Genomic DNA, 25,437 nt, shown 5'->3' with positions numbered 1-25,437 from the left:
GAAAATGTGGAATAACAAAATATGTAACAATACCAACCCCGAGCTGCGGCAACAGAAAGATTGCCCAGTAAGCGTTTTTTTTCTCTAATGGCACTAATACATGTGCACCCTCCTAACCTTACTGGTGTTCATAAAGCAAAGGGACATGCCATATTCAAATAAAGACAGCAAGCACCACCCCTCCCCCCCACGAGTACCATCCACCATCCCTTGTCATAGAAATCCCAGAACCGTACGTGCAGCTTCTCTTTCGCCCATTTACTCACAATAATTTATTTACAAAGTGCGTGATCACTCCAAGAAGAATCATGGCGCCAGGAACAACATACATGTAATCCAACCCGGGTGCTCATAAAACGAGAGCAATCATGCACTGCCACAAGGACCCATACACACTCATTGAAATGTCACAAACCCTAGCGAACCTTGAACCCAACACCCCACTGGAATATTAAAAAACAGGTTAAATGTAGCACCGAAAATGTCAACGTGTAACCAGTAGTATATCTTCAATACCATACAAAGGGGAGAGGCAGCTAAACCTAACAGATGAAAAAACTATAATAAAATGATGTTTCAAAAATAGCAAATGTCTCTTATCAACCTATTAAAATATGGCTATCTCATTTTTGGGACAACTTCCTGATGTTCTGATCAACCTAAATACAGTGGAGTTGATGAAATAAGGATTTTAAGGCAAATGTTCAAACTAGTAATATACAGTTACTGAAGCAGAGCAGACGTTCCCAGAGTAGGCATAAAGCATATTCAGCCCAGAACCAAGGATCATTAAAAACAAAGATCTTTTCATATAAGACGACCAGCAGCTTGGCAGGCAAGAGAAGATGTTGGCACTCTTGTTCCATGTGTATCTATTTGCTTCATCAAATGATTTTGACAATGTTTAACTGATTATTCCACAAAAGCATAAAAAAAGTGTATGTCACTTGATGAAAGGCATTAGAGCAGGGTGGAGGAGTGCAGCGCTCCCAGCCTCTAGCTCACTGCACCGGCTTGACATTGTATCACCACTACCAAACTGAAGACCCCCCAGCTCCTGGTGCATGAACCGCCCGTGCTGCTTGAGGGATGAATATGTATGTATGTATGTATGTATATTGCATTTGTAAAGCGCGCAGTTACTCACGAGTATCCCGGCGCTGAGCGCAACTGGGGAACCCATCCTGGCTTTCCCTGTGAGATGATCCCTACTGGGAATCTCCAAGGTGAAGACAAGCATCCCCGGTGCTGGTGGGGCCGTAAGTGGAGATTAAGCAAGCTATTGCCCAGAGTTGCTGAGTGGGATCCATGATTAGAGTAGGCACCGAGAGAATTATCGAGTCCGCTGACCTTGGCCCAAGACCCTGCCGCGTCGGGAATCGAACCGTGGTCCCGGGCCGACATCTGCTTACGGGTCTGCCGCCTCTAACCAGTGAGCCACACCAGTCCACTAGGTTGCAGAAGCCGTAGAATTGAGTGGCTCCTCTTCTCACGGAATCTAAAGATGGAAAGGCTCGTGGAGGGGGGTTCTCTCTCCTACAAGTGATGCTCTCACTAGAACACTGCATGTAGGGGCACCACCGACCAGCTCTTTTGATGAACAATTGTGGCACATCTGGCTGGCTGATCTATCCACCTCTGGTACAATCTCGGACAGAGGTTCTTAACCTTTTGACTTGGGTGGACCCTCACTAAATCACTACAGGAAGCCGTGGATTCAGCATAAGCAATTTTTATGAGAATACAAAAACAAGTATACATCAAACAAATTCACATATTATAAACTATTTTATATAATTCACAAACAAAATGTATGTCAAAATCGACATTTTAATGGGAAGGTTGGAGCTTTTCAAATTTTAGTTTTACTTCTAAAAGATGACAGGCTAGGCTCCAGCCTATCACTGTTTTTTGCTCGTGATGCATGCTCTTTTAAAAAAAAAAAATGTGTAACTTTTTTACTGAACTATAGTCAGCTTTAACTTACATGGCCCTGTGCTTACAACAGGTTGCTTGTAGTTTCATTAGTGTACACATTCTGTTAAACAAGATTCGATCATGCATTATTGGGCAGAATCTCCTGATCACGGAGCCCATCCCCCCTAACTGCTCAGTGCCCCCCCCCCCAACCCTCTGTAGTCTACCCATCGTCGCCAGACTTTTTCCCATTTCTTGGGGTATCCCCGGCTATCATAAATTGTCTTTTCTGCCACACAGCACCAGTCCATGTCTCGTTTCCACTGAGACTTTGGGCGGTTGGCTAGCCCCCATGCCCCGGCAAAATTCCTTTTAGCAACCATGGCAGCCACCTGTAACCAAATCTGCTGATATTTGGGCCAAGTCAGTTCTCCAGACACACACAATAAATGCCATCGAGCATCCAAAGGTATTTCCTGTTCCAACACCTCTGACATGATGCGGACCACCCTTATCCAATAGGTCTGTATAACCGAGCAATCCCACAGGATATGAAAAAATGTTCCCTTCTGACTACACCCTCTCTGGCACTCCTCGGTCGAAATACGCCCTAATCCGAACATAAGGATGCTGGTGCAGTAGGATCTATGCAATATTCACAATTGTACACCTCCCTGGTACTTTGCACTGCTTACTCCGAGTCGTCGACTTCTAATAGGCCCACATCCGATTCCCACGCATCCTTTACCTTGCCTAGTAGATCTGGTGAGTTGTTCATGATTTTTTTTTATACGTGCAGGGCAACGCCTTCTCCGGGATTGGGTCCAACAGTAATCTGTCTTCTAAAGGACTGTATTCCGGGAGCTGATCCAAGTCTTTAAGATGACGACTTAATGAGTGTTTCAACTGCAGATATTTTTAGTACTATGTGGGTACCAACTGAAATTCTACCTGTAACTCTGCAAACGACAACAGTGCATGTCTCCGCCTTACGTCCCCCAAACGTACAATGTCTTTTAGCTTACATTTCGAGAAGCCCTGCTGTCGGCCCACTTCTCGGAGCATGTCGCTACTCCATAAAGGAGTCTGGTCCGACAGTCATCCTGTCCAGCCCAAAAAACGATTGGCCTTAATCCAAGCCTTTTGTATTAATTGGGGCTAGTCCGTTCCATCTTCTCTGTCTGTAAAGTACGCCTAGGTAACCTTCTGCCCCCATTGTCCAGTGATCAACTCTATATGCCGGGTCATTCCTATCTGCAAAGACCCAGTCATTAATGACCATGAGTTGTGAGGCCCAGTAATACTTCTGGAGGTCAGGTATGGCCAAACCACCCTCATACACCCCTTTCTGCAGTTTGGCTAGTGCTATCCGTGCCCCTCCCCCGTCCCACAGCAACGTTCTCAACTCACTGTCTATGTCTCTAAAGAATTTCTCTGGTACTTGACAGGGGGTATTTTGTAAGACATATAGTATCCAAGGTAGAGACATCTTGAAGAGCACCGCACGTCCCAACAGGGAGATCGGTAGTTTCCTCCAATTTGCAACATCGCTCTTCAAACGTTCCAGCTGTGGCTTTAGATTCCCTGCCAGGAATGCTGCCTCAGATTTTTCAATCACAATGCCCAGATATTTAAAACTAGTCCTAATCTGGAGTTTGGAGTCAGCGCCCAGGTCTGGCGGTGGCCCGTCCGATAGCATATATAAAAGGGACTTGTCCCACTTTATCCGATACCCAGAGTACCCCTGGAACAACCGGTTAATCGTAAACCGAGGTCTCGTTACATAAAGGAGGATGTCATCGGCATATAGTGATATCTTCTCCTCCCACTGGTCGCCCTCCTATATGCCTGATACAAGCGGATCCCCTCTGACCCACGCAGTCGAAGGCTCAGGCACCAGCGCAAACAGAATCGGTGAAATAGAGCATCCCTGTCTTGTGCCCTTTCACAGAGTGAAGGGGCGAGACACCGCGCCATTAACACAAACCCTTGCCATAGGTTGGGTATATAACAACTGAATCCATGAGTAGAACCGTGGTCCGAAGCCAAATCTCTTCAAGACCTCGAATAGATAGTTTCACTCTATGCTGTCAAACGCCCTCCAAGCGTCTAGTGAGAGCAGGGCCGCCTCCACCCCCGGATTGGTTTTAACCAGATGCATGACCCCATATAGTCGTCGTAGGTTGAGTCTGGTGCTTCGGCACGGCATGAAGCCCGACTGATCCGGGTGGATCAGGGTCAGAATGGGCACCAGAAGTCTATTGACTAAGACTTTAGCCAGAATTTTGACTTCAAGATTTAGCAACGAGATTGGTCGATACGAACCGCACTGGTCCGCCGGCTTACCGGCTTTGGGGACCACCACTATCGTCGCAGTTCGCTAATCAAGTGGCAGCAACCCACTGTCCCTCGCCTCGTTAAACATGGCTAGTAGATACGGGGCTACCGTATTGGCGGTGCATTTGAAAAGTTCCACAGGTAAGCCATTGTGCCCTGGTGCCTTCCCCCCCTGCAAGTCCTGTATAGCTACCACTATTTCTTCTATCGTGAGATCCCTGTCCATCGAGTCTCTATCATCATCCGCCAGCACTGGGAGACGCATCTCCGCCAGGAGTTCACTGCAGTCCTGGGCCGACCTGGTTGGGTTCGAGTCAAAGCTCTTCATAATAGTTGGCGAAAACGCCCGTTATAGCCTCTCCCCCCCGATTGTACGTTACCGTCCCTGTCCTCAATTTCCGCCACCCAATTCCTCTCACGGTCACGTTTTTCTAGCCACGCTATCATTTTATTGGCTTTGTCCCCCAAATCATATACTCTCTCCTGCGAGGCCAGAGCTGCCGACCTGGCCGCGTTTGCCGCCATGTCCTGCAATTCACGTTTTCGAAGCATGCTCTCTTTTTGTTGCGAATATCAATGCTTCAACAGAGGTCACCATTTGTCCATACTCGGTTCTGTGGGCTATACTTGTGCTGTTCTCATGATATACGCTAATGATACCAAATCCATTTCTAGCCTCTATTTTCAAATTCCTACATATTTATAGAGCATTTAAAAAACCAAAAACATTTTGCTTATTTAAGTATATATACACTTTATTAATCTGCTAATATTATTTAATTTCCTAAAACGTTGCTGGGTGCCCAAGTAGATATTGTGGTCCCTGGTTAAGAACTGCTGATCTAGGGCCATGTTTCTTGCCTTCTATAAATAAGGATTGAAGCATACTCAAATGCACTATTGGGATGGCTCCCTCCCGAAGATGATCGCCCAATTGTTTAGGGCACTCATGCGCAGTAATAAGTTAGTTGGATTGAATCTTTAGGGTATCTGCCTGGTATAGAGCAGCTGGACTATCCAGACCTCTTGAAAATATATCACCCAAATGTACACTCTTTGCCTCCAAACAGATAGTGGTAAGAGGTAAGTGTGATGGTGCTGCATTGATTCTTAGTGTATGTGTTATTGTGATCCCACGCGGATGTGTCCTAAACTAGAGTGTGTCACACGTGTGAGGAATGTTAGTTCCTTCTCCCATGGATTAATCTGCTGCAGTGCGCTGTTCTTTTCAGCTCTATTTTGACTGTGCGGCTCGGACACTTTAATGGCCTAGTGTCAGTTCTATGGGTCGTTCTCATTTGTAAAACTCTGTAGCTATCGGAGCAATTCTGCATTCCGGTATCTACATCTTTGGTCTGGGCCGCTTGTGAGGGTAACAGTTTCCTCCAGAACTTCCATGCGACTACAACCTTACAGTAGACTCTGGCATGTACAGTCTCTGGATATGATCAAGACATAGAATGACCTCAGGGAGTCTCTAGCCACGTTGGATTTTTTTGCTTTCTGCTAATCTTCTGGCTGTGACTTGGTCACCCTCAGGTCGAGAATACTGCTCTGCACTCCGGGGAGCGGAAGGGAATAAGTGGAGGTCACTCTCCAACAAATCCTCAATGAAATCTGGGCAAATCACTGCTCCAAGTGCAACAAAATCAGGCTAGATAAGTTACAGACAAGGATGAGAAGAATAAACTACTCAGTTAGGTGGAGGTCAGGATGAGCAGTACTGAAAATTACACACCGAGGTTTGACCAGCTGGTTACAGAAAGAACTTCAACATGCTGCGGAAAGGACTGATGACCGCGAAGTGTGTTCTAGATGTACCATGCACAATGTGGGATTTGGAGAATAAACCTAGACTGGCAGAATGAAAGATTTCATCATGTGTTTCAAAACTCTAGCCTCTCAATGCAACATTTTGTTGGAAGATCTCAGTCATCTCTGAGGTATAGACACCAACAAGGCTCCATTTCTAATAACAGAACAGCTAGGCTGTTGAATTACTGCGACTAAGATGAAATACTTAGGGCTCGCTGGTAAAATTGGGATGCTTCAGCATAAAAAGACCACTCTTGTGTTTCTTTCCCCAACTGCAGCCCTGAAGAACAAATTAGAGAATCAACCTCCAACAAGAAGGTCATGTCACATCCTTCACGTCACTAGGAAGTGGCCAATCATACAAAGCTGTTGTCTGTACACCGGAGGCCCTTCAGTGCAAATCATCTTTCGTGTTTCTGTAACTTTACTGTCATCCAGTAATCTGTTCCTCAGTGTTTGCCTTTTAGAAGTTACATGTTGAGTTCCTGCGTTCTAGGGGCATGAGCAAATGCCTGTTGGACAGTCCTCGCAGCTGAAATAAAATGTACACTGCTACAGTCTGTGACAAACTGCAGTGCTTTCTCGTTTTGCTTTCCATTTTTCTTGGCCACTACTCCATCCCTGCTTATTTAAATGATTGACTTCCCTGCCTCTTCATACGGTCTCTTGAATGCATCTATTTATCTATTTGACTAATGTGTTCCCTGATTGTTTCATGCAGCGTTTGAGCTGCTGGAATTCTCAGTAAGTTTTTATCATGTTTTGTGTCCAGATAAAGTGTCATTAAGAATACAGTGCAAGTGGGATACCCAAGGCGTAAAAATAAATTTGGGAGGCTGTATTTCAGCAGATAGGACCCACTTGTGGGACACCCCCGCGCCGCACGGCCACCAGCTGCTGCGTGTGCCCCTTTGCCTTGCCTAACTGCCTCGCCGCCGGCCTCGCTGCCGTCTTGGTTTCTCCCCATTTGTTTTCGCCATTTGTTTTGCCCCCCATTTGTGCTTGTTTTTCTGTAATCATTGTGCCGTGTTAACGTTTTTCTGCCTGTTTTCGCCATTTGTTTTTGCCCTCCATTTGTGCTTGTTTTTCTGTAATTATTGTGCTGTGGTAACAGTTTCCTTCCTGTTTGCCCGCCTACCTCGCCGCCCTCCGCTCTCCCTCCCCGCTTCCCGCCACCGCCATTTACCCCGCCCCTTTCTCTTCTGTACCCTCCCCGCTCCCGCCTCCCAGCTGCTCCGCCCACCCGCGCACTTGGCCTTATATGGCGACCGTGCGAACGCACAGCGGCCACGCGCAGCGGTTGCGTCGATGGCGCGCCAAAGGTAAGCCCGTCTGCGCCCGTCCGCGACCGGATCGCGACCAGCACCAGGACCCCTGGCCCACGAAGACCCCGACCAACCCGCCTGACGTACTCCGCCGCCACCCTCATCGCACTCAACACCGGCCGACTCCCAGGATGCCACCAAGCCACACCACGACGCACCCACGGACCCTTCAGCTGCCACGCCTGCAAATTCTCCTGCATCCGGACCTGCCTCGCACCAGCACCCGCCAAGTCGAACACCAGCAGCACCCACCTCAAGTGCATCCTGCTCAACACCCGCTCCGTCCACAGACACGCCATCGAACTCTGGAACCTCCTAGACGCCACAGCCCCGGACGTTGCCTTCCTCACAGAGACCTGGATGAACGCCTCTTCAGCTCCCGACATCGCCATCGCTATCCCAGAGGGCTACAAGATCGTCCGGAGGGACCGCACCGCCAACCAGATGGGAGGAGGCATCGCCATCATCCACAGGAACACCATCCGTCTCACGACCAGCACCGACAACACCCTGACCACCGCCGAACACCTGCATTTCCAGATCCACACCGACCCGAACACCACCCTCAGAGGCACCCTGATCTACCGACCTCCGGGACCACGCACCCAATTCAGCGAGGACATCGCCGACTTCGTCAGCCCGCATGCCCTCCCCTCCGCTGACTACATCCTCCTGGGGGACCTCAACTTCCACCTGGAGAACAACAACGACCGCAACACCAGCACCCTGCTCGACAACCTCGCCAATCTTGGACTCAAGCAGCTGGTGTCCACCCCCACCCACCTCGCCGGACACACTCGACGCAGTCTTCTCTTCCTGCACAGACATCGACTTCAGCCACGCCACAGAGCTTCAATGGACGGACCACAGCTGCGTCCACTTCACCTTCAAGAGAACGACGACCCACCACCACCAGCAACAGGCCGCCCGCAGAAGCTGGAACAAGATCACAGCAGACCAGCTCGCCACCTCCCTGAGCCAGCACCCTCCTGCCAGCTCAGCAAACCCCAGCCAGGCCGCCGACAACCTCACGAAGTGGATCAGCATCTGCGCGGATGAACTCGCCCCGCTGAGGACCCCGCCCAGCAGACCCGGCAGCAAGAAAGCCCCGTGGTTCACCGACGAACTCAAGAGCTCCAAGAAGAACTGCTGAGCCCTCGAGAAAGTCTGGAGAAGGGAACCTACACCGGACAACAGGACCACCCTCAAGCTGGCCACCCGGAAGCACCACCAGCTGATCCGCGCCGCCAAGAAAACTGCATTTAAGGACCGGCTGGACAACAACGCACACAACTGCAAGGAACTCTTCAACATCGTGAAAGAGCTATCCAACCCCAGCGCAGGAAACAACGACATCACCCCATCGCAAGACCTCTGCAACTCCCTCGCTTCATACTTCCACAACAAGATCGCGGACATACACAACAGCTTCAACAACCAACCAACGCACACCAAGACCGAACAACCACCCCCCACCACCACCCTCCACGCCTGGACCCCGATCAGCACCGAAGACACCATCCGCACGATGAACTCCATCCACTCCGGATCACCGACCGACCCCTGCCCTCACCACGTCTTCAACAAGGCCGACGCTGTCATCGCACCCCACCTGCGAGACATCATCAACACATCCTTCGACACCGCCACCTTCCCTGAGAGCTGGAAGCACGCCGAACTCAGCGCTCTACTCAAGAAACCCACTGCGGACCCTACCGAACTCAAGAATTACCGCCCCATCTCACTCCTCCCATTTCCTGCCAAAGTCATCGAGAAGACCGTCAACAAGCAGATGGCCGCCTTCCTCGAGACGAATGGATCCCTCGACCCCTCACAGTCCGGCTTCCGAGCCAATCACAGCACCGAGACCGCCCTCATCGCCGCCACCGATGACATCCGAGCCCTGATGGACAACGGAGAAACAGCGGCCCTCATCCTCCTAGACCTCTCCGCGGCATTCGACACTGTCTGCCACCGCACCCTAGTACAGCGCCTCAGCAACGTCGGAATCCTGGACAAGGCGCTGGAATGGATCATCTCCTTCCTCGACGGAAGAACACAGAGAGTCCGCCTACCACCGTACAAGTCAGAGGCCACCGAAGTCATCTGCGGCGTCCCTCAAGGATCCTCACTGAGCCCCACCCTCTTCAACGTCTACATGAGCCCCCTCGCGGCCATCGCACGCCAACACAACCTCAACATAATCTCCTACGCCGACGACACCCAGCTGATCCTCTCCCTGACCAACGACCCCGCCACCGCCAGAGCTAACCTGCACGAAGGGATGAAAGAGGTAGCCGAGTGGATGACGACCAGCCGCCTGAAACTGAACTCGGACAAGACGGAGGTCTTCATCCTGGGCTCTTCACCCTCCGCCTGGGACGACTCCTGGTGGCCTCCCGCCCTGGGCACCGCACCCAAACCGACAGACCATGCACGCAACCTGGGCTTCATCTTGGACTCCTCCCTCTCCATGACCAGGCAAGTCAACAACGTCTCCTCGGCGTGCTTCAACATCCTACGCATGCTACGGAAGATCTTCTGGTGGATCCCCACCGAGACCAGGAAGGCCGTCACCCAGGCCCTCGTCACTAGCCGACTGGACTACGGCAACGCCCTCTACGCCGGTACCACCGCCAAGCTCCAGAAGATCCAGAACGCCTCAGCCAGACTCATCCTCGACATCCCACGAACCAGCCACATCTCCGGACATCTGAGAGACCTTCACTGGCTCCCCGTCAACAAAAGAATCACCTTCCGCCTCCTCACCCACGCACACAAAGCCCTACACGACCAAGGCCCGAGCTACTTTAACAGCCGAATCAACTTCTACGCTCCCAAACGCCACCTCCGATCAGCCAACCACGCCCTCGCCGCCGTCCCCCGCATCCGAAGAGCGACTACAGGAGGAAGATCCTTCTCCTACCTGGCCGCCAAGACCTGGAACTCCCTCCCGACCGACCTGCGCCTGACCCAAGACCACCTCTCCTTCAGGAAGAAGCTGAAGACCTGGCTGTTCGAGCAGTAGCGACACCCCCCCCCCACCCCCAGCGCCTTGAGACCCTACGGGTATGTAGTGCGCTCTATAAATGTCACTGATTGATTGATAGTTGAATTAGGTCTAACACCGGACCCTGCAGTGGCGTTGCTGGGACACTCGAGAGGGCTGCCAAAGGCAGCACGTAGGCTAGTAGACAGGAGTATGTTGATAGAAAAGCGTAGAGTTGCATTGTGTTGGATGCGAGGTCCCTTGCCTACAGTGACCAAGGGATGCGCTCTACTGCTGTACGCAGTCAAAGACGTTTAGCGAACTGCTTCCTCCGCGAAGCAGACCAAAGAATTTCTGGGGATTGTATGCTAACTATCTTGGGAGGGGCGGGGTGGCGGCGGGGCTAAGGACTGGGACGGACGGCGGGACGGCCCCGGAGCCAGACGCTCCCGGTGCAAACTGAAGGGAGACCTTTGGAAGCTGGTGGTGCTGTGTGGATGGTAGGGTAGGAGAGTTCTTATATTCCAGGGGATTGATTGTGGAGGGGAGGACACAAAGGGCCACTCACTAATGTTCTCCTGTTTGGTATAGAAGTTAGGTATGGTAGTCTCTTCCGTGAGGAGACGTCATGTTTAGGCACTGAGTACGAGGATATATATATATATATATATGTGGGCAGCTGGCAGGATACCTCAACAGTTGTGGGTAGGGGGTGGGGAGGGAGTTGGTTTTTCATGTGTTATGTTTTAAGAAGAAAACTCTGTGGCCCTTATGGGGAAAAGACTGTAAGAAATGGCATACAGGACTGCAATCCTTGATAGATATACCAAATTGCAACCCTTGCACACAGTGATGCCCAGCCTCCGGGATGTGGGATAAGCTGAGATGCGTTGTGCTCTTCAGTGATAAAGCAGCCGGCCTCAGGGTTGTAGGCGCGCAGCTATGTATGTCAACATGAGTGATCAGTCAACAATAAATACATTTAAAATAAAAATAAAAAAAAGAATACAGTGCAAGATCCAGCTACTCATTCTTTCTTGTAAATTATCTGGGTATCATCCACAATGATCACACACAACCACAGAATCACTAAGTGCTTTAGTTTAGGCGGGTGCTTACTATCCATTATAGTTGCCAATGCACTTCCTAGTATGTTCAGTGGCCCGTGCTCCAGGATTTATTGGTCCTACTCAAAGGTTTCTGATATCCATTTTCTATTCTTTTTTTATGCACTATCAATTCCTTCCGGCAACCTGGTGCCAAATCATCCTGCAGTCCTACAGTGTACTGCACACACAGGACTTTCATATCCACACACCGCAATCATTTTAGAATGCTCTAAAACCGCAGTGAGGCCTGCATTGGGTCCTACCCAGTCTTGTTGCAGTTGTATACTGGCATTTCGAAACTTATAACCCATATTTTCTGTCACTTTTTTTCATTACAGCTTTTCTTTGAACGTTTTACTTATTTATTAGCTTTATTTCGGTTTTGATGAACCTTCTCTACTTTCTTTATTTTGAACTGCTGTTTCTCTGTGTTTTTCTGCTGCACTGCTCCATTTTTCCATGTTCCCATATGCTTTGTCTGCTAATGTTTAAACCTTTCCTTATCAAGTATAATTGTTTTCCTGATTCTCAAGTCTTCTGCTTTCCCTTTGCTCCTATTTTCCTTTCAACATACCCGCCCCTTTCCACTCATCAATATAATTTTTTTATCTTGCTGCGATGGTTTGACTGGTGCCCTTACCTCTACTTTTTAACTGGACATATGCTTTTTTACTTCCGTGCATTTTATCTTTTTACGGAATGTGGCTAAAAATTGTATCTTTTACTACCAGGTCTTCTTTTGTGCCACCTGTCTTTTCTACCAAGGTTGAATTATGTTACTCCTTAAGCTCTCATTTCGCAAGAAACACGTCTTTGAAATTGATTCTTTTTTTAAAGTGACACTTATGGGTCTTTTGTGGTGTATGTGTAGCGCTGAGGAATTGCCACAATAAACAAGCAGATATCGAAAACTCTTGTAAAGTAGGCCTTGGCTGCAGAAAAGACGCCTATGAACCAGCGTTACAGGTAGCCAGGTGTTGAAACAATATCATCAGTGTGGGTTGCAAGAATCCCACAGTCCCAATCTTTTGAGTTTGATACATGGTTGTTTGTTTCTTTCACGGTCTTTACATTTTTTGTTTTAGCCCAAGAAGCGTTGACACACTTACTCTGCCCTCACGTGTGCACTGATGCACTGTGCTACAGAATTCTCACTCGAGTCTCACTACCACTGCTGGAGTGTTGTGGGGACACGCGGGTGGTATGGCTCGGGTTCGGTTTCTTGGCTGGTGCTGGCAGCTTAATCTGCCTCTGTCCCGATACAGAGACAGGCTGTTCTTGGTAAACGCAGCACCCTGTCACAGGCACTGTGTTGATCTTGCAGAGCAGCTGCCTGCAGGGGGTTGGTGAGGCTCTTTTCTTCCTCTGTGTGATGGTGTGCTGCATTGTAAACTGAACCTGCTGATACTGACAGATTATGACTTTCCTTTAAATCTGGACTGGGCTCTCCACATCTGGAGAGCTCACAGGCAATCAATTCCTCTTCAATAGGTTGTCTCTGGTGTTGGCGCAGGTACAGCATGTCACATCTCATCTCCAGACGGGCAATGGATTAGCGGTACAATGAGGCGTTTTATCAGTTAATCTGCCTAGGGATAAACTTCTGTTTTAGTGTAGTGTTTTTATTTTTGGTTGTTTGCATGTGTATTCACGTTTATTTATATCCGGTATTAACATGTATGTTAAACAAAGTGATAGGGGTTGTAAAAGGTGGTCTATAAGAGATAAATAAAATATGCCAATACAGTTTTAATATTGCCTTTCTAATTATCAGTTTATTTTGGAGCAGAGTTTAGAATAATAATCCACACGTCCTTGAAGATATTAGTTGCCTACAACTGAATGCACACCTTCTGACTCTGCCTTTCCTGACTCCGCCCCCTTTAATCCCACTTCTGCAGTGTCCCTATTTTAGGGCAGAAAGGGGGTTGGGAGCACACTGCCTCGCATACCAAGACAGTTTGCCCCTTGCATCCTGGTAAATGAGTACAAAAGTAGTGCTTACTTGAAAATTAGCTGTAGTTTTTCACCAAAGTTGGTGCAGACGTTGCTATATATCTCTAGACACGTGTTTCTGGGTTCAGCCCTTCATCAGTAGAGAGCAAGTCACTCTGACCTGGATCTAGGCAATATGTATACAGGCATACCATTGTTAATGTCCTGATGATACTATATCTTTTGTAAGGATCGAAACACCGTCAACTTGTTGTACGCCATATACACCTCTTTATTTAATACATCTGTGTAACGGTGACTCCACTATAAATTGTTTGTCTCATACAAAAAAAAGTACTCTGCCTGAGCCTTTTTGTTTCATGTTGTACGTCATTCCCACTAAGTTGGATACAGGCTTGTGTCCCACTTTATTTGTTTCTTGCTGAATTTTGTGTATATTTAAGCAACTATATATTAAAAACACCTGTCCGGCTGGACAGCTGTAAAATATAGTACTGATTGGGTCTATATTTATTGTTTGCTCTCATCAATAATATACCATTCAGCCAATAACAGAACAAGCCTCGGACTATGGGCTGCAAGGCCAAAGCATACATGCGTGGAAAATGATGGCCCATATCGGTAATTAATACTTAGAGAGAGAAAGTAACGCATTTTATCGTATCCTAAAAATCAGCTGATGACCCAACAAGCGTGTTTATTGACAGGACTGTGAAGGCATCAGTATGAAAGAGTAACCTAGAATATGCGCAAAAACAAATCTATTAAAATGCATTACATTCCCACTAACACCAACATTTTGCAGGGATACCACCCTGAGGAAGGTTCACCCAATGCTGAAACATGTAACTAGGCAACATACCTGAACGGATTGTACTTTGGACCTCCGCCTTACATTTAAATTGTTGATCGTATCACGTGGGTTACTTTGAATGTGCTAATCTGTTCTTGTTTTTAACACCGCCAATCACAGTGTTCTCGTTTTGATTTTTACACAGACATGTCAGTTTTTTAAGGTTATCAGAGATCCTAATTTCGACAACAGACTTACAATTTCTAGCTCTTGATCGAAATCCTCACTCTCCAGAACCGCAATGAGTGGTTTCAGCTTCTCTTTCAGCCTCTTCCCGTCCTTGGCAGGGAGGATGAAGCGGAGACGCATGTGAGCCCGCTCGATCTTCATGGTCTCCTTCAACTGCCTGATCACTTCCAAAGCCTGCGGAGAAAGGAACAGAGATAGTATCCATCGGGATCAAATCCGAAATGAGACAAATCAGATTTCACTTTGTGGTAGCCAAAATGCCCACTTAAACATTAAAAGAAAGGCAGGAAAATGCAGTGACAGCAAGGAAAACGCTTGAAGCGACCGTGGGCTTGTGTAACGCCCTGAACGTCTCAGGATCGTTTAACAGACACGATAATGAGAACGCAATCACTTGTGAAGGTTTAGTTATTTTAATGAAGGCAAAAATAATGCAAGGAATAAACAAAGGTTATAGTCACTGGAATCCTCCAGGCTAAGTACGTTACCAGCCCACAGCACGGATGGTCCTAGCCGTCCTCTGCATATACGCCGATCCCGGCGTATGCCAACAGAGGGCAGAAATGAAATGGCCGACAATGCCAATCGGTAGGCTGTGAGGGGCACGAAGAGTGTTGGGGAGAATCGAGGAGTCAGGGAAACACCCAGCCGGGGTCTCTACCTGAAGGGAGCAGCCGCTCAACCTCTTCCTCAGACTGCACCGGGACGCGGAGTCACCTCCTGGTGATGCGTCACCGATACCCCAATCGCACGCAAAGAAGACTGAACCGAGAGCAGCCGCTCGATCGATCCTGTGGACTTCCGAGTCTGTAACGCGACAAACACCTCCTGGTGTGCGTTACAGCTGGCAGTCCCTGTATCTCTGGTCGGGCTGGGAGTTACGACTCCAACCAGCAAAAGCGCCACTGCGCTTTGACTCAGCCGAGTCAAAAAGCGAAGCTCTATGGTTATCCGGTAGAGCCTCCGGGTCCTTCACAGGTGACGATGGGGCAAGACACGGCCCAGGGAGTAACGACTCGACCTACCTCCGTTCTTACCTTACTGGAGCACCACTCCGGAACACTGCTCTTCACTAAGCAGGTACGTCGGTGTAAACACAATATCCGACAGCGTTGTACCTCCCGGTTCCTCCCTTTATAGGGCGTGTTTTCCTTGAGTTATGTAACAGCTCTCCTGTTTACATAAGGGCGTGTTTTCCTTGAGTTATGTAACAGCTCTCCTGTTTACATAAGGGCGTGTTTTCCTTGAGTTATGTAACAGCTCTCCTGTTTACATAAGGGCGTGTTTTCCTTGAGTTATGTAACAGCACTCCTGTTTACATAACCTCTCAACCGCTAAGCATCCTGGGAGATGTAGTCCGTTTTCGCTGGTTACCGTTTTCCTCCCCTCGCATAACAGGAATTCTTGACAGTACATCCTCCCTCTCAGCGGCTCCCCACGGGTCCAGCGCTGGCAGGAAAACGCCGATGGAACAAGGAGACCAAGCGCGGAGCATGAACCCCTTCAGCCAGTTCCCATGACTGCTCCTCCGGGCCATAGCCTTTCCATGCAACCAGGTACCACAGCTTCCCCCTGCGCCATTTGGACGCCCGTATGCCCGACACTTCATACTCCACCTCCGACTCCACGCATACCGGCCTAGGTGTCCCAGACGGCTTGGAGGGCGCTGGTTTGAGCAATGATACATGAAAGACAGGGTGTATCCGCAATGAGTGGGGCAAGCACACCTTCACGTTCACGGGACCCATACACTTGGTAATTCGATAGGGACCCATGTACCTGGGATGGAACACACTGTTCTTTCGAAACCTCATGTTTCTTGTGGATATCCAGACGTAGTCTCCAGTGCGGTACAGTGGCCCGGGCCTTCTCTTCCTGTCTGCCGCAGCCTTGTATCTTCTCTTGGCCTCTATTAGGACAGCCCTTGAGCGCATCAACGTGTCTTTTATGTGTGCCACCCTGTCCGCTGTGGCGGGAATCCTGTCCTCTCTGAACGGATGTAGAAATGGCAAGAACCTGGGATGTTGTCCATAGTTGCTATAGAACGGAGATGCCTGTGTGGAGCTGTGAGTGGCGTTGTTATAGGCTATCTCTGCAACCCATAGCAAGTCGACCCATTCTTCCCTGCCCTGGTCCACAAAACATCGCAGATACTGTTTGAGCGTTTGGTTCAGGCGCTCGGTTTGGCCGTCCGTTTGAGGGTGGTAGCTGGTGGACAGGGCGGTCTTAACATGCAGCGCAGTGCACCAAGTCTTCCAGAATTGCGCAGTAAACTGCGACCCCCGGTCCGACACGATCACCCCAGGTAATCCATGCAGTCGTACCACATTCTTTAGGAGTAGTGACGCCAATTCCCCGGCCGTAGGGACTCTCTTGCAGGGGATGAAGTGCCACATTTTCGTCAAGTAATCCACCACCACCAGTATTGCCGTCATCCCCTGGTCTACCGGTAGGCCCACCACGAAGTCCAGTGATATGCTATCCCATGGTCTATCCGGGGTCGGAAGTGGATGTAAGAGCCCTTGGGTTCGGCCATGGTCGGCCTTCATGGTAGCACACGTAGGACACTCCTGTCCCCACCTCCTGACATCCACTCTCATGGTTGGCCACCAGAAATGCCGTCCCATGCTAGCCACCGTTTTTTCAAAGCCCAAATGACCTGCGCATGGAGAGTCATGGCACCAGATGAATGCTTGTTTCCTTAGCCTAGGCGTGGGTATCAATAGGCACCTGCCCTTCAGGGGGATCCCGTCCTTCAGCTGCCATTCTCTGTGACTGAGGAGCCACCTCCGCCATGCGAATGACCTGATCCCTCTCTTTATTCCCCTCAGGAAAGTATCCGGTTGGATAACCCCCAATACCATCCTCGGGGAAATGATGGAATGCTCGGTCGCAGGCAATGGTTCCTTAACTGCAGATTGACGGGACAGGGCGTCCGCCTTCCGGTTTTCCGTCCCCGGCCGATATGTGATGCGGAAGTTGAACCCCGCAAAGAAGATCATCCACCGCAGCTGCCTGGGAGAAAGGTGTCTTGTGGCCGTCATGAACTGTAGGTTCCGATGGTCCGTGTACACCGATACCACATGTCTTGCCCCCATCAACCAATGCCTCCATTCGGTGAAGGCGTCCTTGATTGCGAGAAGCTCCTTCTCCGCAATATGGTAGTTGCGTTCGGCGTCGTTGAGTTTGCGGGACATGTACGCAACGGGATGAAGCACCCCTGTGTCGTGGTTGCGTTGGGACAAGATAGCCCCCAGCGCCACATCCGATGCGTCCGCTTCCACCACGTAGGGGAGATCCGGATCGGGGTGAGCCAACACCGGCGCCTTACCAAAGGCGCTTTTCAGGGCCTCAAAGGCTTTGTTCGCTTCAGGGGACCAGACAAACTCCTTGGACTTCCTCAGTAGCTGTGTGATTGGGGCCACCAATCCTGAAAATCCATCTATAAACCGCCTGTAAAAGTTGGCGAAGCCAATGAAACTTTGGACGTCCTTCACGCTTTGGGGCTCCGGCCATTCTTTCACCGCCTTGATCTTTCGTTCTGTCATCTCCTGTCCCTCTGGACTCAGCATCACTCCGAGGAATTCCACGGATGTGACGTGGAAGTCACACTTGCTGAGTTTACAAAACAGCATGTTTTCCCTCAGCTTTTGGAGCACAGCTTTGACGTGGTGTACGTGCTCCTCCACACTGGACGAATAGATGAGGATGTCGTCGATATATACGACCACGTAGATATCCATCTCCTCTCTGAATACCTCATTCAAAAAGTACTGAAAGGCTGCCAGGGCGTTGCACAGACCGAACGGCATGACGAGGTACTCAAAAAGGCCGAACCTGGTCTTAAAGGCGGTCTTCCACTCGTCTCCGTCCCTCATGCGCACCAGATGGTATGCCCCTTTCAAATCCAACTTGGTGTAGATACGAGCTTTCTTGACCTGTTCCAGAAGTACACTGATGAGAGGCAAGGGGTACCGATTCTTTACGGTTATCGCATTCAATGCCCTAAAGTCCACACAGGCTCTCAGCTCCCCATTAGCCTTCGGGATGAAGAAGAGTGGCGAGGCGGCCTGAGACTTGGACGGGCGGATGAATCCTAGCTTGAGGAGTTTATCCAGGTACCCCCGGAGATGCACGTTTTCAGGCTCCGTCAGGGCATACAGCCTGCCGCTGGGAACGCTGGCCCCTGGCACCAGGTCGATCTGGCAGTCAAACTGTCTATGTGGTGGTAGCACTTCCGCCTTCACCTCATCAAATACATCCTCAAAACTGTGATAAGCCTGGGGGAGAGCCACATCTTTTTCTGCCGCTGTAGCCACCGTCTGACTCCCGCTCTCATCTGCGTCAAGGGATTCCGTTCTTATTCCACAATGCAGGATGCAATACGGTGATGTCAGTTCGATGCGATGTGTTGGCCAATCCACAGAGGGGTTGTGTTTCTGTAGCCACGGCAATCCCAATATGACGCCATATTGGGGCGCTCGGATGATGTTAAAATCGATTTGTTCCAAATGGTTCCTCCCACATCTCATCGGAAGGACCCCCGTGTGCTGCCCGATGGGCCCCGTCACCAATCGCCTTCCGTCTACAGCATAGACGTCTTCGGGTACAGCTTTGGGAAGAAGCACTAGCCCTAGCCTGCATGCCTCGTTGTGGTCCATAAACATGCCAGTGGCCCCTGAATCCACCATGGCCACAACGGGTATCCACTGGTCATGCACTCCCACGTGCACCGTGAGAAACAGGTGTCGTTGTCCCTTAGTGACCGAGTTGGAAAGTGAAGGGATGGATGAGTGACTCCGAGATGCCCCGTCTTTGGTCTGGGAGTCCTCTAGTTTTCCGCCGGTACGTCCACCACGGCTGTTACCGACCGGTTGGCCCGATAATGTGACGTCTTCGGTTTGGCAGGGCATTCACGTACGTAGTGGCCTTTTTTGCCACAATATAGGCACAATCCTTGTTTACGGCGTGACTCTTTCTCCGTGGTTGTGAGGCTCGCTCGTATTGCGCCGATGTCCATGGGTTCTCCCTTGGATGCGGTGGAAGTTTCAGGACTTCCCACTGTCACATAGGATGGAAGGGAGTTTCCTTTTCTCCCATGATCCCCCTTTCTTTCACTTAGCCTATGTTCCAGCCGTAATACCAGGTCGATAAGGCCCTCACATGTCTTGGGTTGTGGGTCAATATGAGCCACGGCGTCCTTGAGCTCATCGCACAGCCCGTGATGGAAGAGCGCCGTCTGTTTAGCAACAGGCCACTTGGTTTCCGCAACCAGCCTTCGGAACGCGTTGAGATACTGCACCAGGTCGTTGGATCCCTGTCTCAACTCAAGCATTTCACGGTCCGCCGTGTACGAGTCAGCCCTTCTGTCGAAGACTTTCAGGAATTCCTCGCGAAAAGCACCCCAATCACATAAGATGGGGTCGTCCCTGCTCACCAGAGGTACGGCCCATTGTGCCGCGTTTCCAGCCAAATAGGATATAAGGAAAGCCACACGAGCCTGACTCGTGGGGAACGCCCTTGGTTTGCACGATAAATGTAGCGCCACTTGTGTGAGGAATACCTGCACTGTGTTAGGATCCCCACTGTACCTCTCTGGTGTAGCCAAGGGGACGGCTACCGGCATCTCCACTACTACCGCAGGGGTCTGGTTCGTGAGGGAGGTGCTGGGCGTGAGCGGGTCCAATTGGATAGCATCCAGTCTGGCTTTTACGTCGGCTGTTTCTTGCCTGGAGGCAGCCAATTCAATTTGCACGGTCGCTAAAGCAGCCAGCACATCATCAAGTGTTGCCATGTCTGTTATCGACCGGGAGACAGTTAGTGTTATTAAGGTCGGATATTTTGTAACGCCCTGAACGTCTCAGGATCGTTTAACAGACACGATAATGAGAACGCAACCACTTGTGAAGGTTTAGTTATTTTAATGAAGGCAAAAATAATGCAAGGAATAAACAAAGGTTATAGTCACTGGAATCCTCCAGGCTAAGTACGTTACCAGCCCACAGCACGGATGGTCCTAGCCGTCCTCTGCATATACGCCGATCCCGGCGTATGCCAACAGAGGGCAGAAATGAAATGGCCGACAATGCCAATCGGTAGGCTGTGAGGGGCACGAAGAGTGTTGGGGAGAATCGAGGAGTCAGGGAAACACCCAGCCGGGGTCTCTCACTGAAGGGAGCAGCCGCTCAACCTCTTCCTCAGACTGCACCGGGACGCGGAGTCACCTCCTGGTGATGCGTCACCGATACCCCAATCACACGCAAAGAAGACTGAACCGAGAGCAGCCGCTCGATCGATCCTGTGGACTTCCGAGTCTGTAACGCGGCAAACACCTCCTGGTGTGCGTTACAGCTGGCAGTCCCTGTATCTCTGGTCGGGCTGGGAGTTACGACTCCAACCAGCAAAAGCGCCACTGCGCTTTGACTCAGCCGAGTCAAAAAGCGAAGCTCTATGGTTATCCGGTAGAGCCTTCGGGTCCTTCAAAGGTGACGATGGGGCAAGACACGGCCCAGGGAGTAACGACTCGACCTACCTCCGTTCTTACCTTACTGGAGCACCACTCCGGAACACTGCTCTTCACTAAGCAGGTACGTCGGTGTAAACACAATATCCGACAGCGTTGTACCTCCCGGTTCCTCCCTTTATAGGGCGTGTTTTCCTTGAGTTATGTAACAGCTCTCCTGTTTACATAAGGGCGTGTTTTCCTTGAGTTATGTAACAGCTCTCCTGTTTACATAAGGGCGTGTTTTCCTTGAGTTATGTAACAGCTCTCCTGTTTACATAAGGGCGTGTTTTCCTTGAGTTATGTAACAGCTCTCCTGTTTACATAAGGGCGTGTTTTCCTTGAGTTATGTAACAGCTCTCCTGTTTACATAACCTCTCAACCGCTAAGCATCCTGGGAGATGTAGTCCGTTTTCGCTGGTTACCGTTTTCCTCCCCTCGCATAACAGGAATTCTTGACAGCTTGCAAATGGGACTGAGCCGTATCCATAAACTCCATAGAGCGGCTCTGCTAGTCGCTGTCAGTATTTTGCTACAAGCATTGCATGACCCCGCGCGTACCATCTACAGGCTACGTTCGGGATCACACGGCATCGGACACTCTCAAGTAGTCGGCTGTAGATTTGTAAATGTTAAAGCATCTCCTGTGGAGTCCCGTCTACATAGGCAAATATTTTCTGTGTACTCCACCCCACCCCCCAAAATGTGTTTTATAGGTTTCTCACCCCCCACACAAGAATACATTGATTTTTCAATGTTAAATCTCATGGGAAACTTTTGTCACAGCCACAGAAAAAACAGCTCAGCAGAATTACATCACATTTGGCAGAATGGTAGAACCTTAAAGCAGAAGGCGTTTTTCTGTCATTTGGTGTAGATCCATTCAGCTGTTTGAGGCATTTGCATTTAAAGAGGTGCTCGAGTGATCATGATGTGGTTAAAAAAGGTATACCTTGACTGTTGGTGTCCAGATATGCTCCGATTGGCCACTTTAAATGAGACTAGGCAGTCCTGATAGGCTAGCCACAACAATATGTTGTGGTAGCTATTAAAGAACTAAAACATAGTCCCTGCTTCATGAAAATGAATTAAAAAATATATATAAGGGGGCAGGGTAAGCACACCTGGACCGCAAGGGCATGTAAAAGGGTTCTCAAAGGCCCTTCCCTTGAGTGGCGAGCTACAACATATTATGGCAGCCATTACAGGATTTTGAGACATTGTCCCCATTGAAATGCATGTAGGGAGTATGAAAGGTGCTCCAGAAGCTAAAATGAGAGCACATTTTATATAGGCTCACGCTATAATTCATAGCCATGTTAGAATAAAGAGATATTCTGTGTAAAAAATAGGCATGGATGGATTTTTTAATAGTGCTGTCGGAACCAGAGGAATTGTCTCATTCGGAGTGACTCTTGTAACGCAGAATTACTGGTAAATTCCACCGCTCTGTCGTAAAACTACAGATTAAAGTTTAATCTGCAATGGGTTTTAAACATGGAGGAACCGCTCCCAGTTCCGGCCCTATTTCTAGCAGTCCCTCTAGGTCTAAAAACCACTGCAGATTAAAGTGGCCCTGTTTACAAACCACAGACTGCACTGCAGTGCATACCCCTTGGCGCCCGTATATACTCTGCAGGGATTACTGCATAATCTGTAAGGGCCCCAAGAGGTATGCACTGTTGTGATTTCTAAACAGGGCGGAAGAGGGAGCAGCCCCTTTATGTTTAAAACCACTGCAGATTAAAGTTTAATCTGCAGTGTTTTTTAAATATAGAGGAAATGCTCCCTCTTCCCGCCCTGCTTAGCAACCAGCAATTCTACAGTAATCACTGCAGAGTATGTAAGTGCACCGTGGTGTATGCACTGCAGTGTATTTGGTATTTGTTGGGAAGTGGGTTATTATTAGTGGTAAATAAGCATCTATCGAGGTCTCAATAAAATATTATCATGCTCAGCCCTGGGTAGCTTGGCTGCGAGCAGGTAGGCTTAACTTGGGAGACAGGTATGCAAAGCATTTGAAAACACAAATTCAGGAAATAATTAAGACAGCACACAAAAATCCGACACCAATTGATGAAAATAGGAAATATTTTTATCTTTAAAATGACATAAAAATGACAAAAATCCAATGTAGGGAACCAGAGATATTAATTTTGAAAGATTTAGCACTTAGAAACCTAGAGCGCCACTCTGGGAGATCTGGTTGGGCTTGACGGGGACAAAGCCAAAGTTTCAGGCCGAGCGCAAAGGAGCTCTATTCTCGGATATCCCATGCGCTATTCCGCCTTTGAAGCTCCATGCTTTACAACCGCTCCCCCCTGGGTCTGGCATTCCGGTGCAGCAGAGCTCTCTACCACGTAGCCTCTCATTGGGTGAGTAACTTATCACTTCATCAAACCAGCCAGGCTAATCCTGTTCAGTCTGGCCAATTAGAGAAGACCACAGGAAGGCTGAAATTTGGCTTACAGATAAGAACGTCTTCTAACTTCTTTTCTGTATATTTTAGGATAAATTCAACTATAGCATATTGTTGGATTTATCAATATTATTCTCCTAAGTCCTTGAATGATAGTCATCTTTAATTCATAGAGATAGTCATGCATTCATAAACTATTGCCATGTTATCCTATGGGGCTAGGCATCTACAATGGGGAAAATGCAATGAGCAATATCTACATCACCAGGGAATATAAAACATATTTTATAAGAGCCATGTTTATAGTTGCATGAACCCCCCCCCACCCCTGGGTCACCTAGGGGGAATTTAGGGTTTCTGAATATACAAATATAGTGCAGATCCCACTCCACAGTGCTCCTAGCACCGTCTATTTTGTGAGGCACGTCATGGTTTAAATCTTTTTATTCACAAAGACTGGTGGGGTGGGCAACTGTATCATAACATCAATAAAGAGACAGAAAGGAAAAGGAAACAAAACCAAAGAGAGAAGGAAGGGGAGGGAGGGGAGCCCGACATCCAAAGCGGGAGTATCTGTAACTGGTGCTTATTGTTTACGGATGTGTCTTACAGCTCTTAGGATAATTAATTACTCCTCTGTATGAACTGCCTGCGTGAGGCGTAGCACCCGTAGATATACTGGGCACGTCAAGTCTACAAATTCGTTTCATAAGTATCTAATAGCAGAGCCCCATGTTTTATCGAAGCACGGTAGTGTGCATTTGGCTCCGGCAGTCATCTTTTTCGTACACACAAGATCCCACATTTTGTGTAACTAATCCAAGTGGGTCGGGACTACGGTTGAGACCCATCTACATTAAAGAGTTTATTTAGCTGCATCCAAAGCCAAAGCAATAACTCTTCCACAACAATCGTAGGGGGAAGGTCAGGGCGTTGGGGAGGCCCAAAAGATGTAGCTTGGGAACCTGGGCAGCTCGGTTTTATAAATAGTATCTATATCTGACAAAACTACAGACCAAAATTGTTTAATTCTTGGGCAGTCCCATAGTAAGTGTGTCAAGGTGCCCTCCTGCCCGCACAGTCTCCAGCACTGTGTGTCCCCTCCTACCCTCCATTTTGCAATCCTCACTGGAGTATATTACCATAGTGAGCAATTTTGAAAACATTTATTTGCCCGCTGTACTACACGAGGACGCCAGAGCTCTGGGTATTGTGTCTTGCCACTCCTTGCCCGAAAAGTTCCGTTCATACTCATTCTTACACCTACGCTGCGCCGGTGATTTGATTTGTTGTTGAAGTGTAGTGAGGAAGGAATTTATATCTGAGAGCAGTTTTTTATCTGATTGGCGGGTAATAAACCATTTTTCAAATGCTGTTAGTTAGCAATTGGCATGTGGGCGTCTGTGGGGCTGTGTTGTGTGACCCAGTGTCTTAGAGCAATGTATTGCCATTGGGTGTCTGGGGGTCGGCCGTAGTTGGCACGTAACTTCGCAAAGTCCATCACTCCCACCTCATCAAAAAGGTCCCCTATCCTTTTACAATTAGCTTCTTGTCACTTAATATAACCATCCCTGGTTACAGCAGGGGGAAATTCTGGATGCCCTATAAAGGGAGTCACAGGGGATGTTGGAGTGGAGAGAAGTCTTTTCCCTTGCACCTTGTCCCATGCTTCCATGGTTGCCCTAGTTACTGGTGAAATGTACATGCCAATAGGTCGGATTTTCTTTGGGAGCCACGGCACCTTCCATACATGAATCCCGGCGACCAAGCAGTCCATAAAGCACCAATGTGTCTCTGATGCCGTTCTATACCATATCACTTATCGGAGATGAACTGACTGGTAATATCTTTATGGATAGGCAATAAACAGTCCTCCGTCTTTGTTTCGGGTAGGTCCAGCTTCAGGCCATGCGCGCTCTCTTCCCACCACATATGAAGTCGCTTATAAGGTGCTGTAATTTAGAGATCACCGTGGTGGCGGGTTGTAGAGGGACTGTTTGCATGACATAAAATCCGGGGAATTAGT

The 25,437-nt window shown here is 49.0% G+C and overlaps 1 protein-coding gene across 3 annotated transcripts in view; it reads right to left on the bottom strand.

Moving 5' to 3' along the window:
* SBDS (SBDS ribosome maturation factor) overlaps nucleotides 1–25,437 on the bottom strand; it is a 169,047-nt gene that overhangs the window by 4,074 nt on the left and 139,536 nt on the right. For all 3 annotated transcript variants that reach the window (XM_085649821.1, XM_085649819.1, XM_085649820.1), the window contains exon 4: nucleotides 14,500–14,664. In XM_085649821.1, coding sequence (XP_085505947.1) covers nucleotides 14,500–14,664 — 165 coding nt within the window. The remainder of the gene's footprint in view (nucleotides 1–14,499; nucleotides 14,665–25,437) is intronic.

The sequence above is a fragment of the Triturus cristatus genome, chromosome 3_2 (genome assembly GCF_964204655.1).
Source record: "Triturus cristatus chromosome 3_2, aTriCri1.1, whole genome shotgun sequence".
Classification (NCBI taxonomy): Eukaryota; Metazoa; Chordata; class Amphibia; order Caudata; family Salamandridae; genus Triturus; species Triturus cristatus.
The sequence above is the reverse complement of the archived record's forward strand: the minus strand, read 5'-3'. Positions and strand labels throughout refer to the sequence as shown.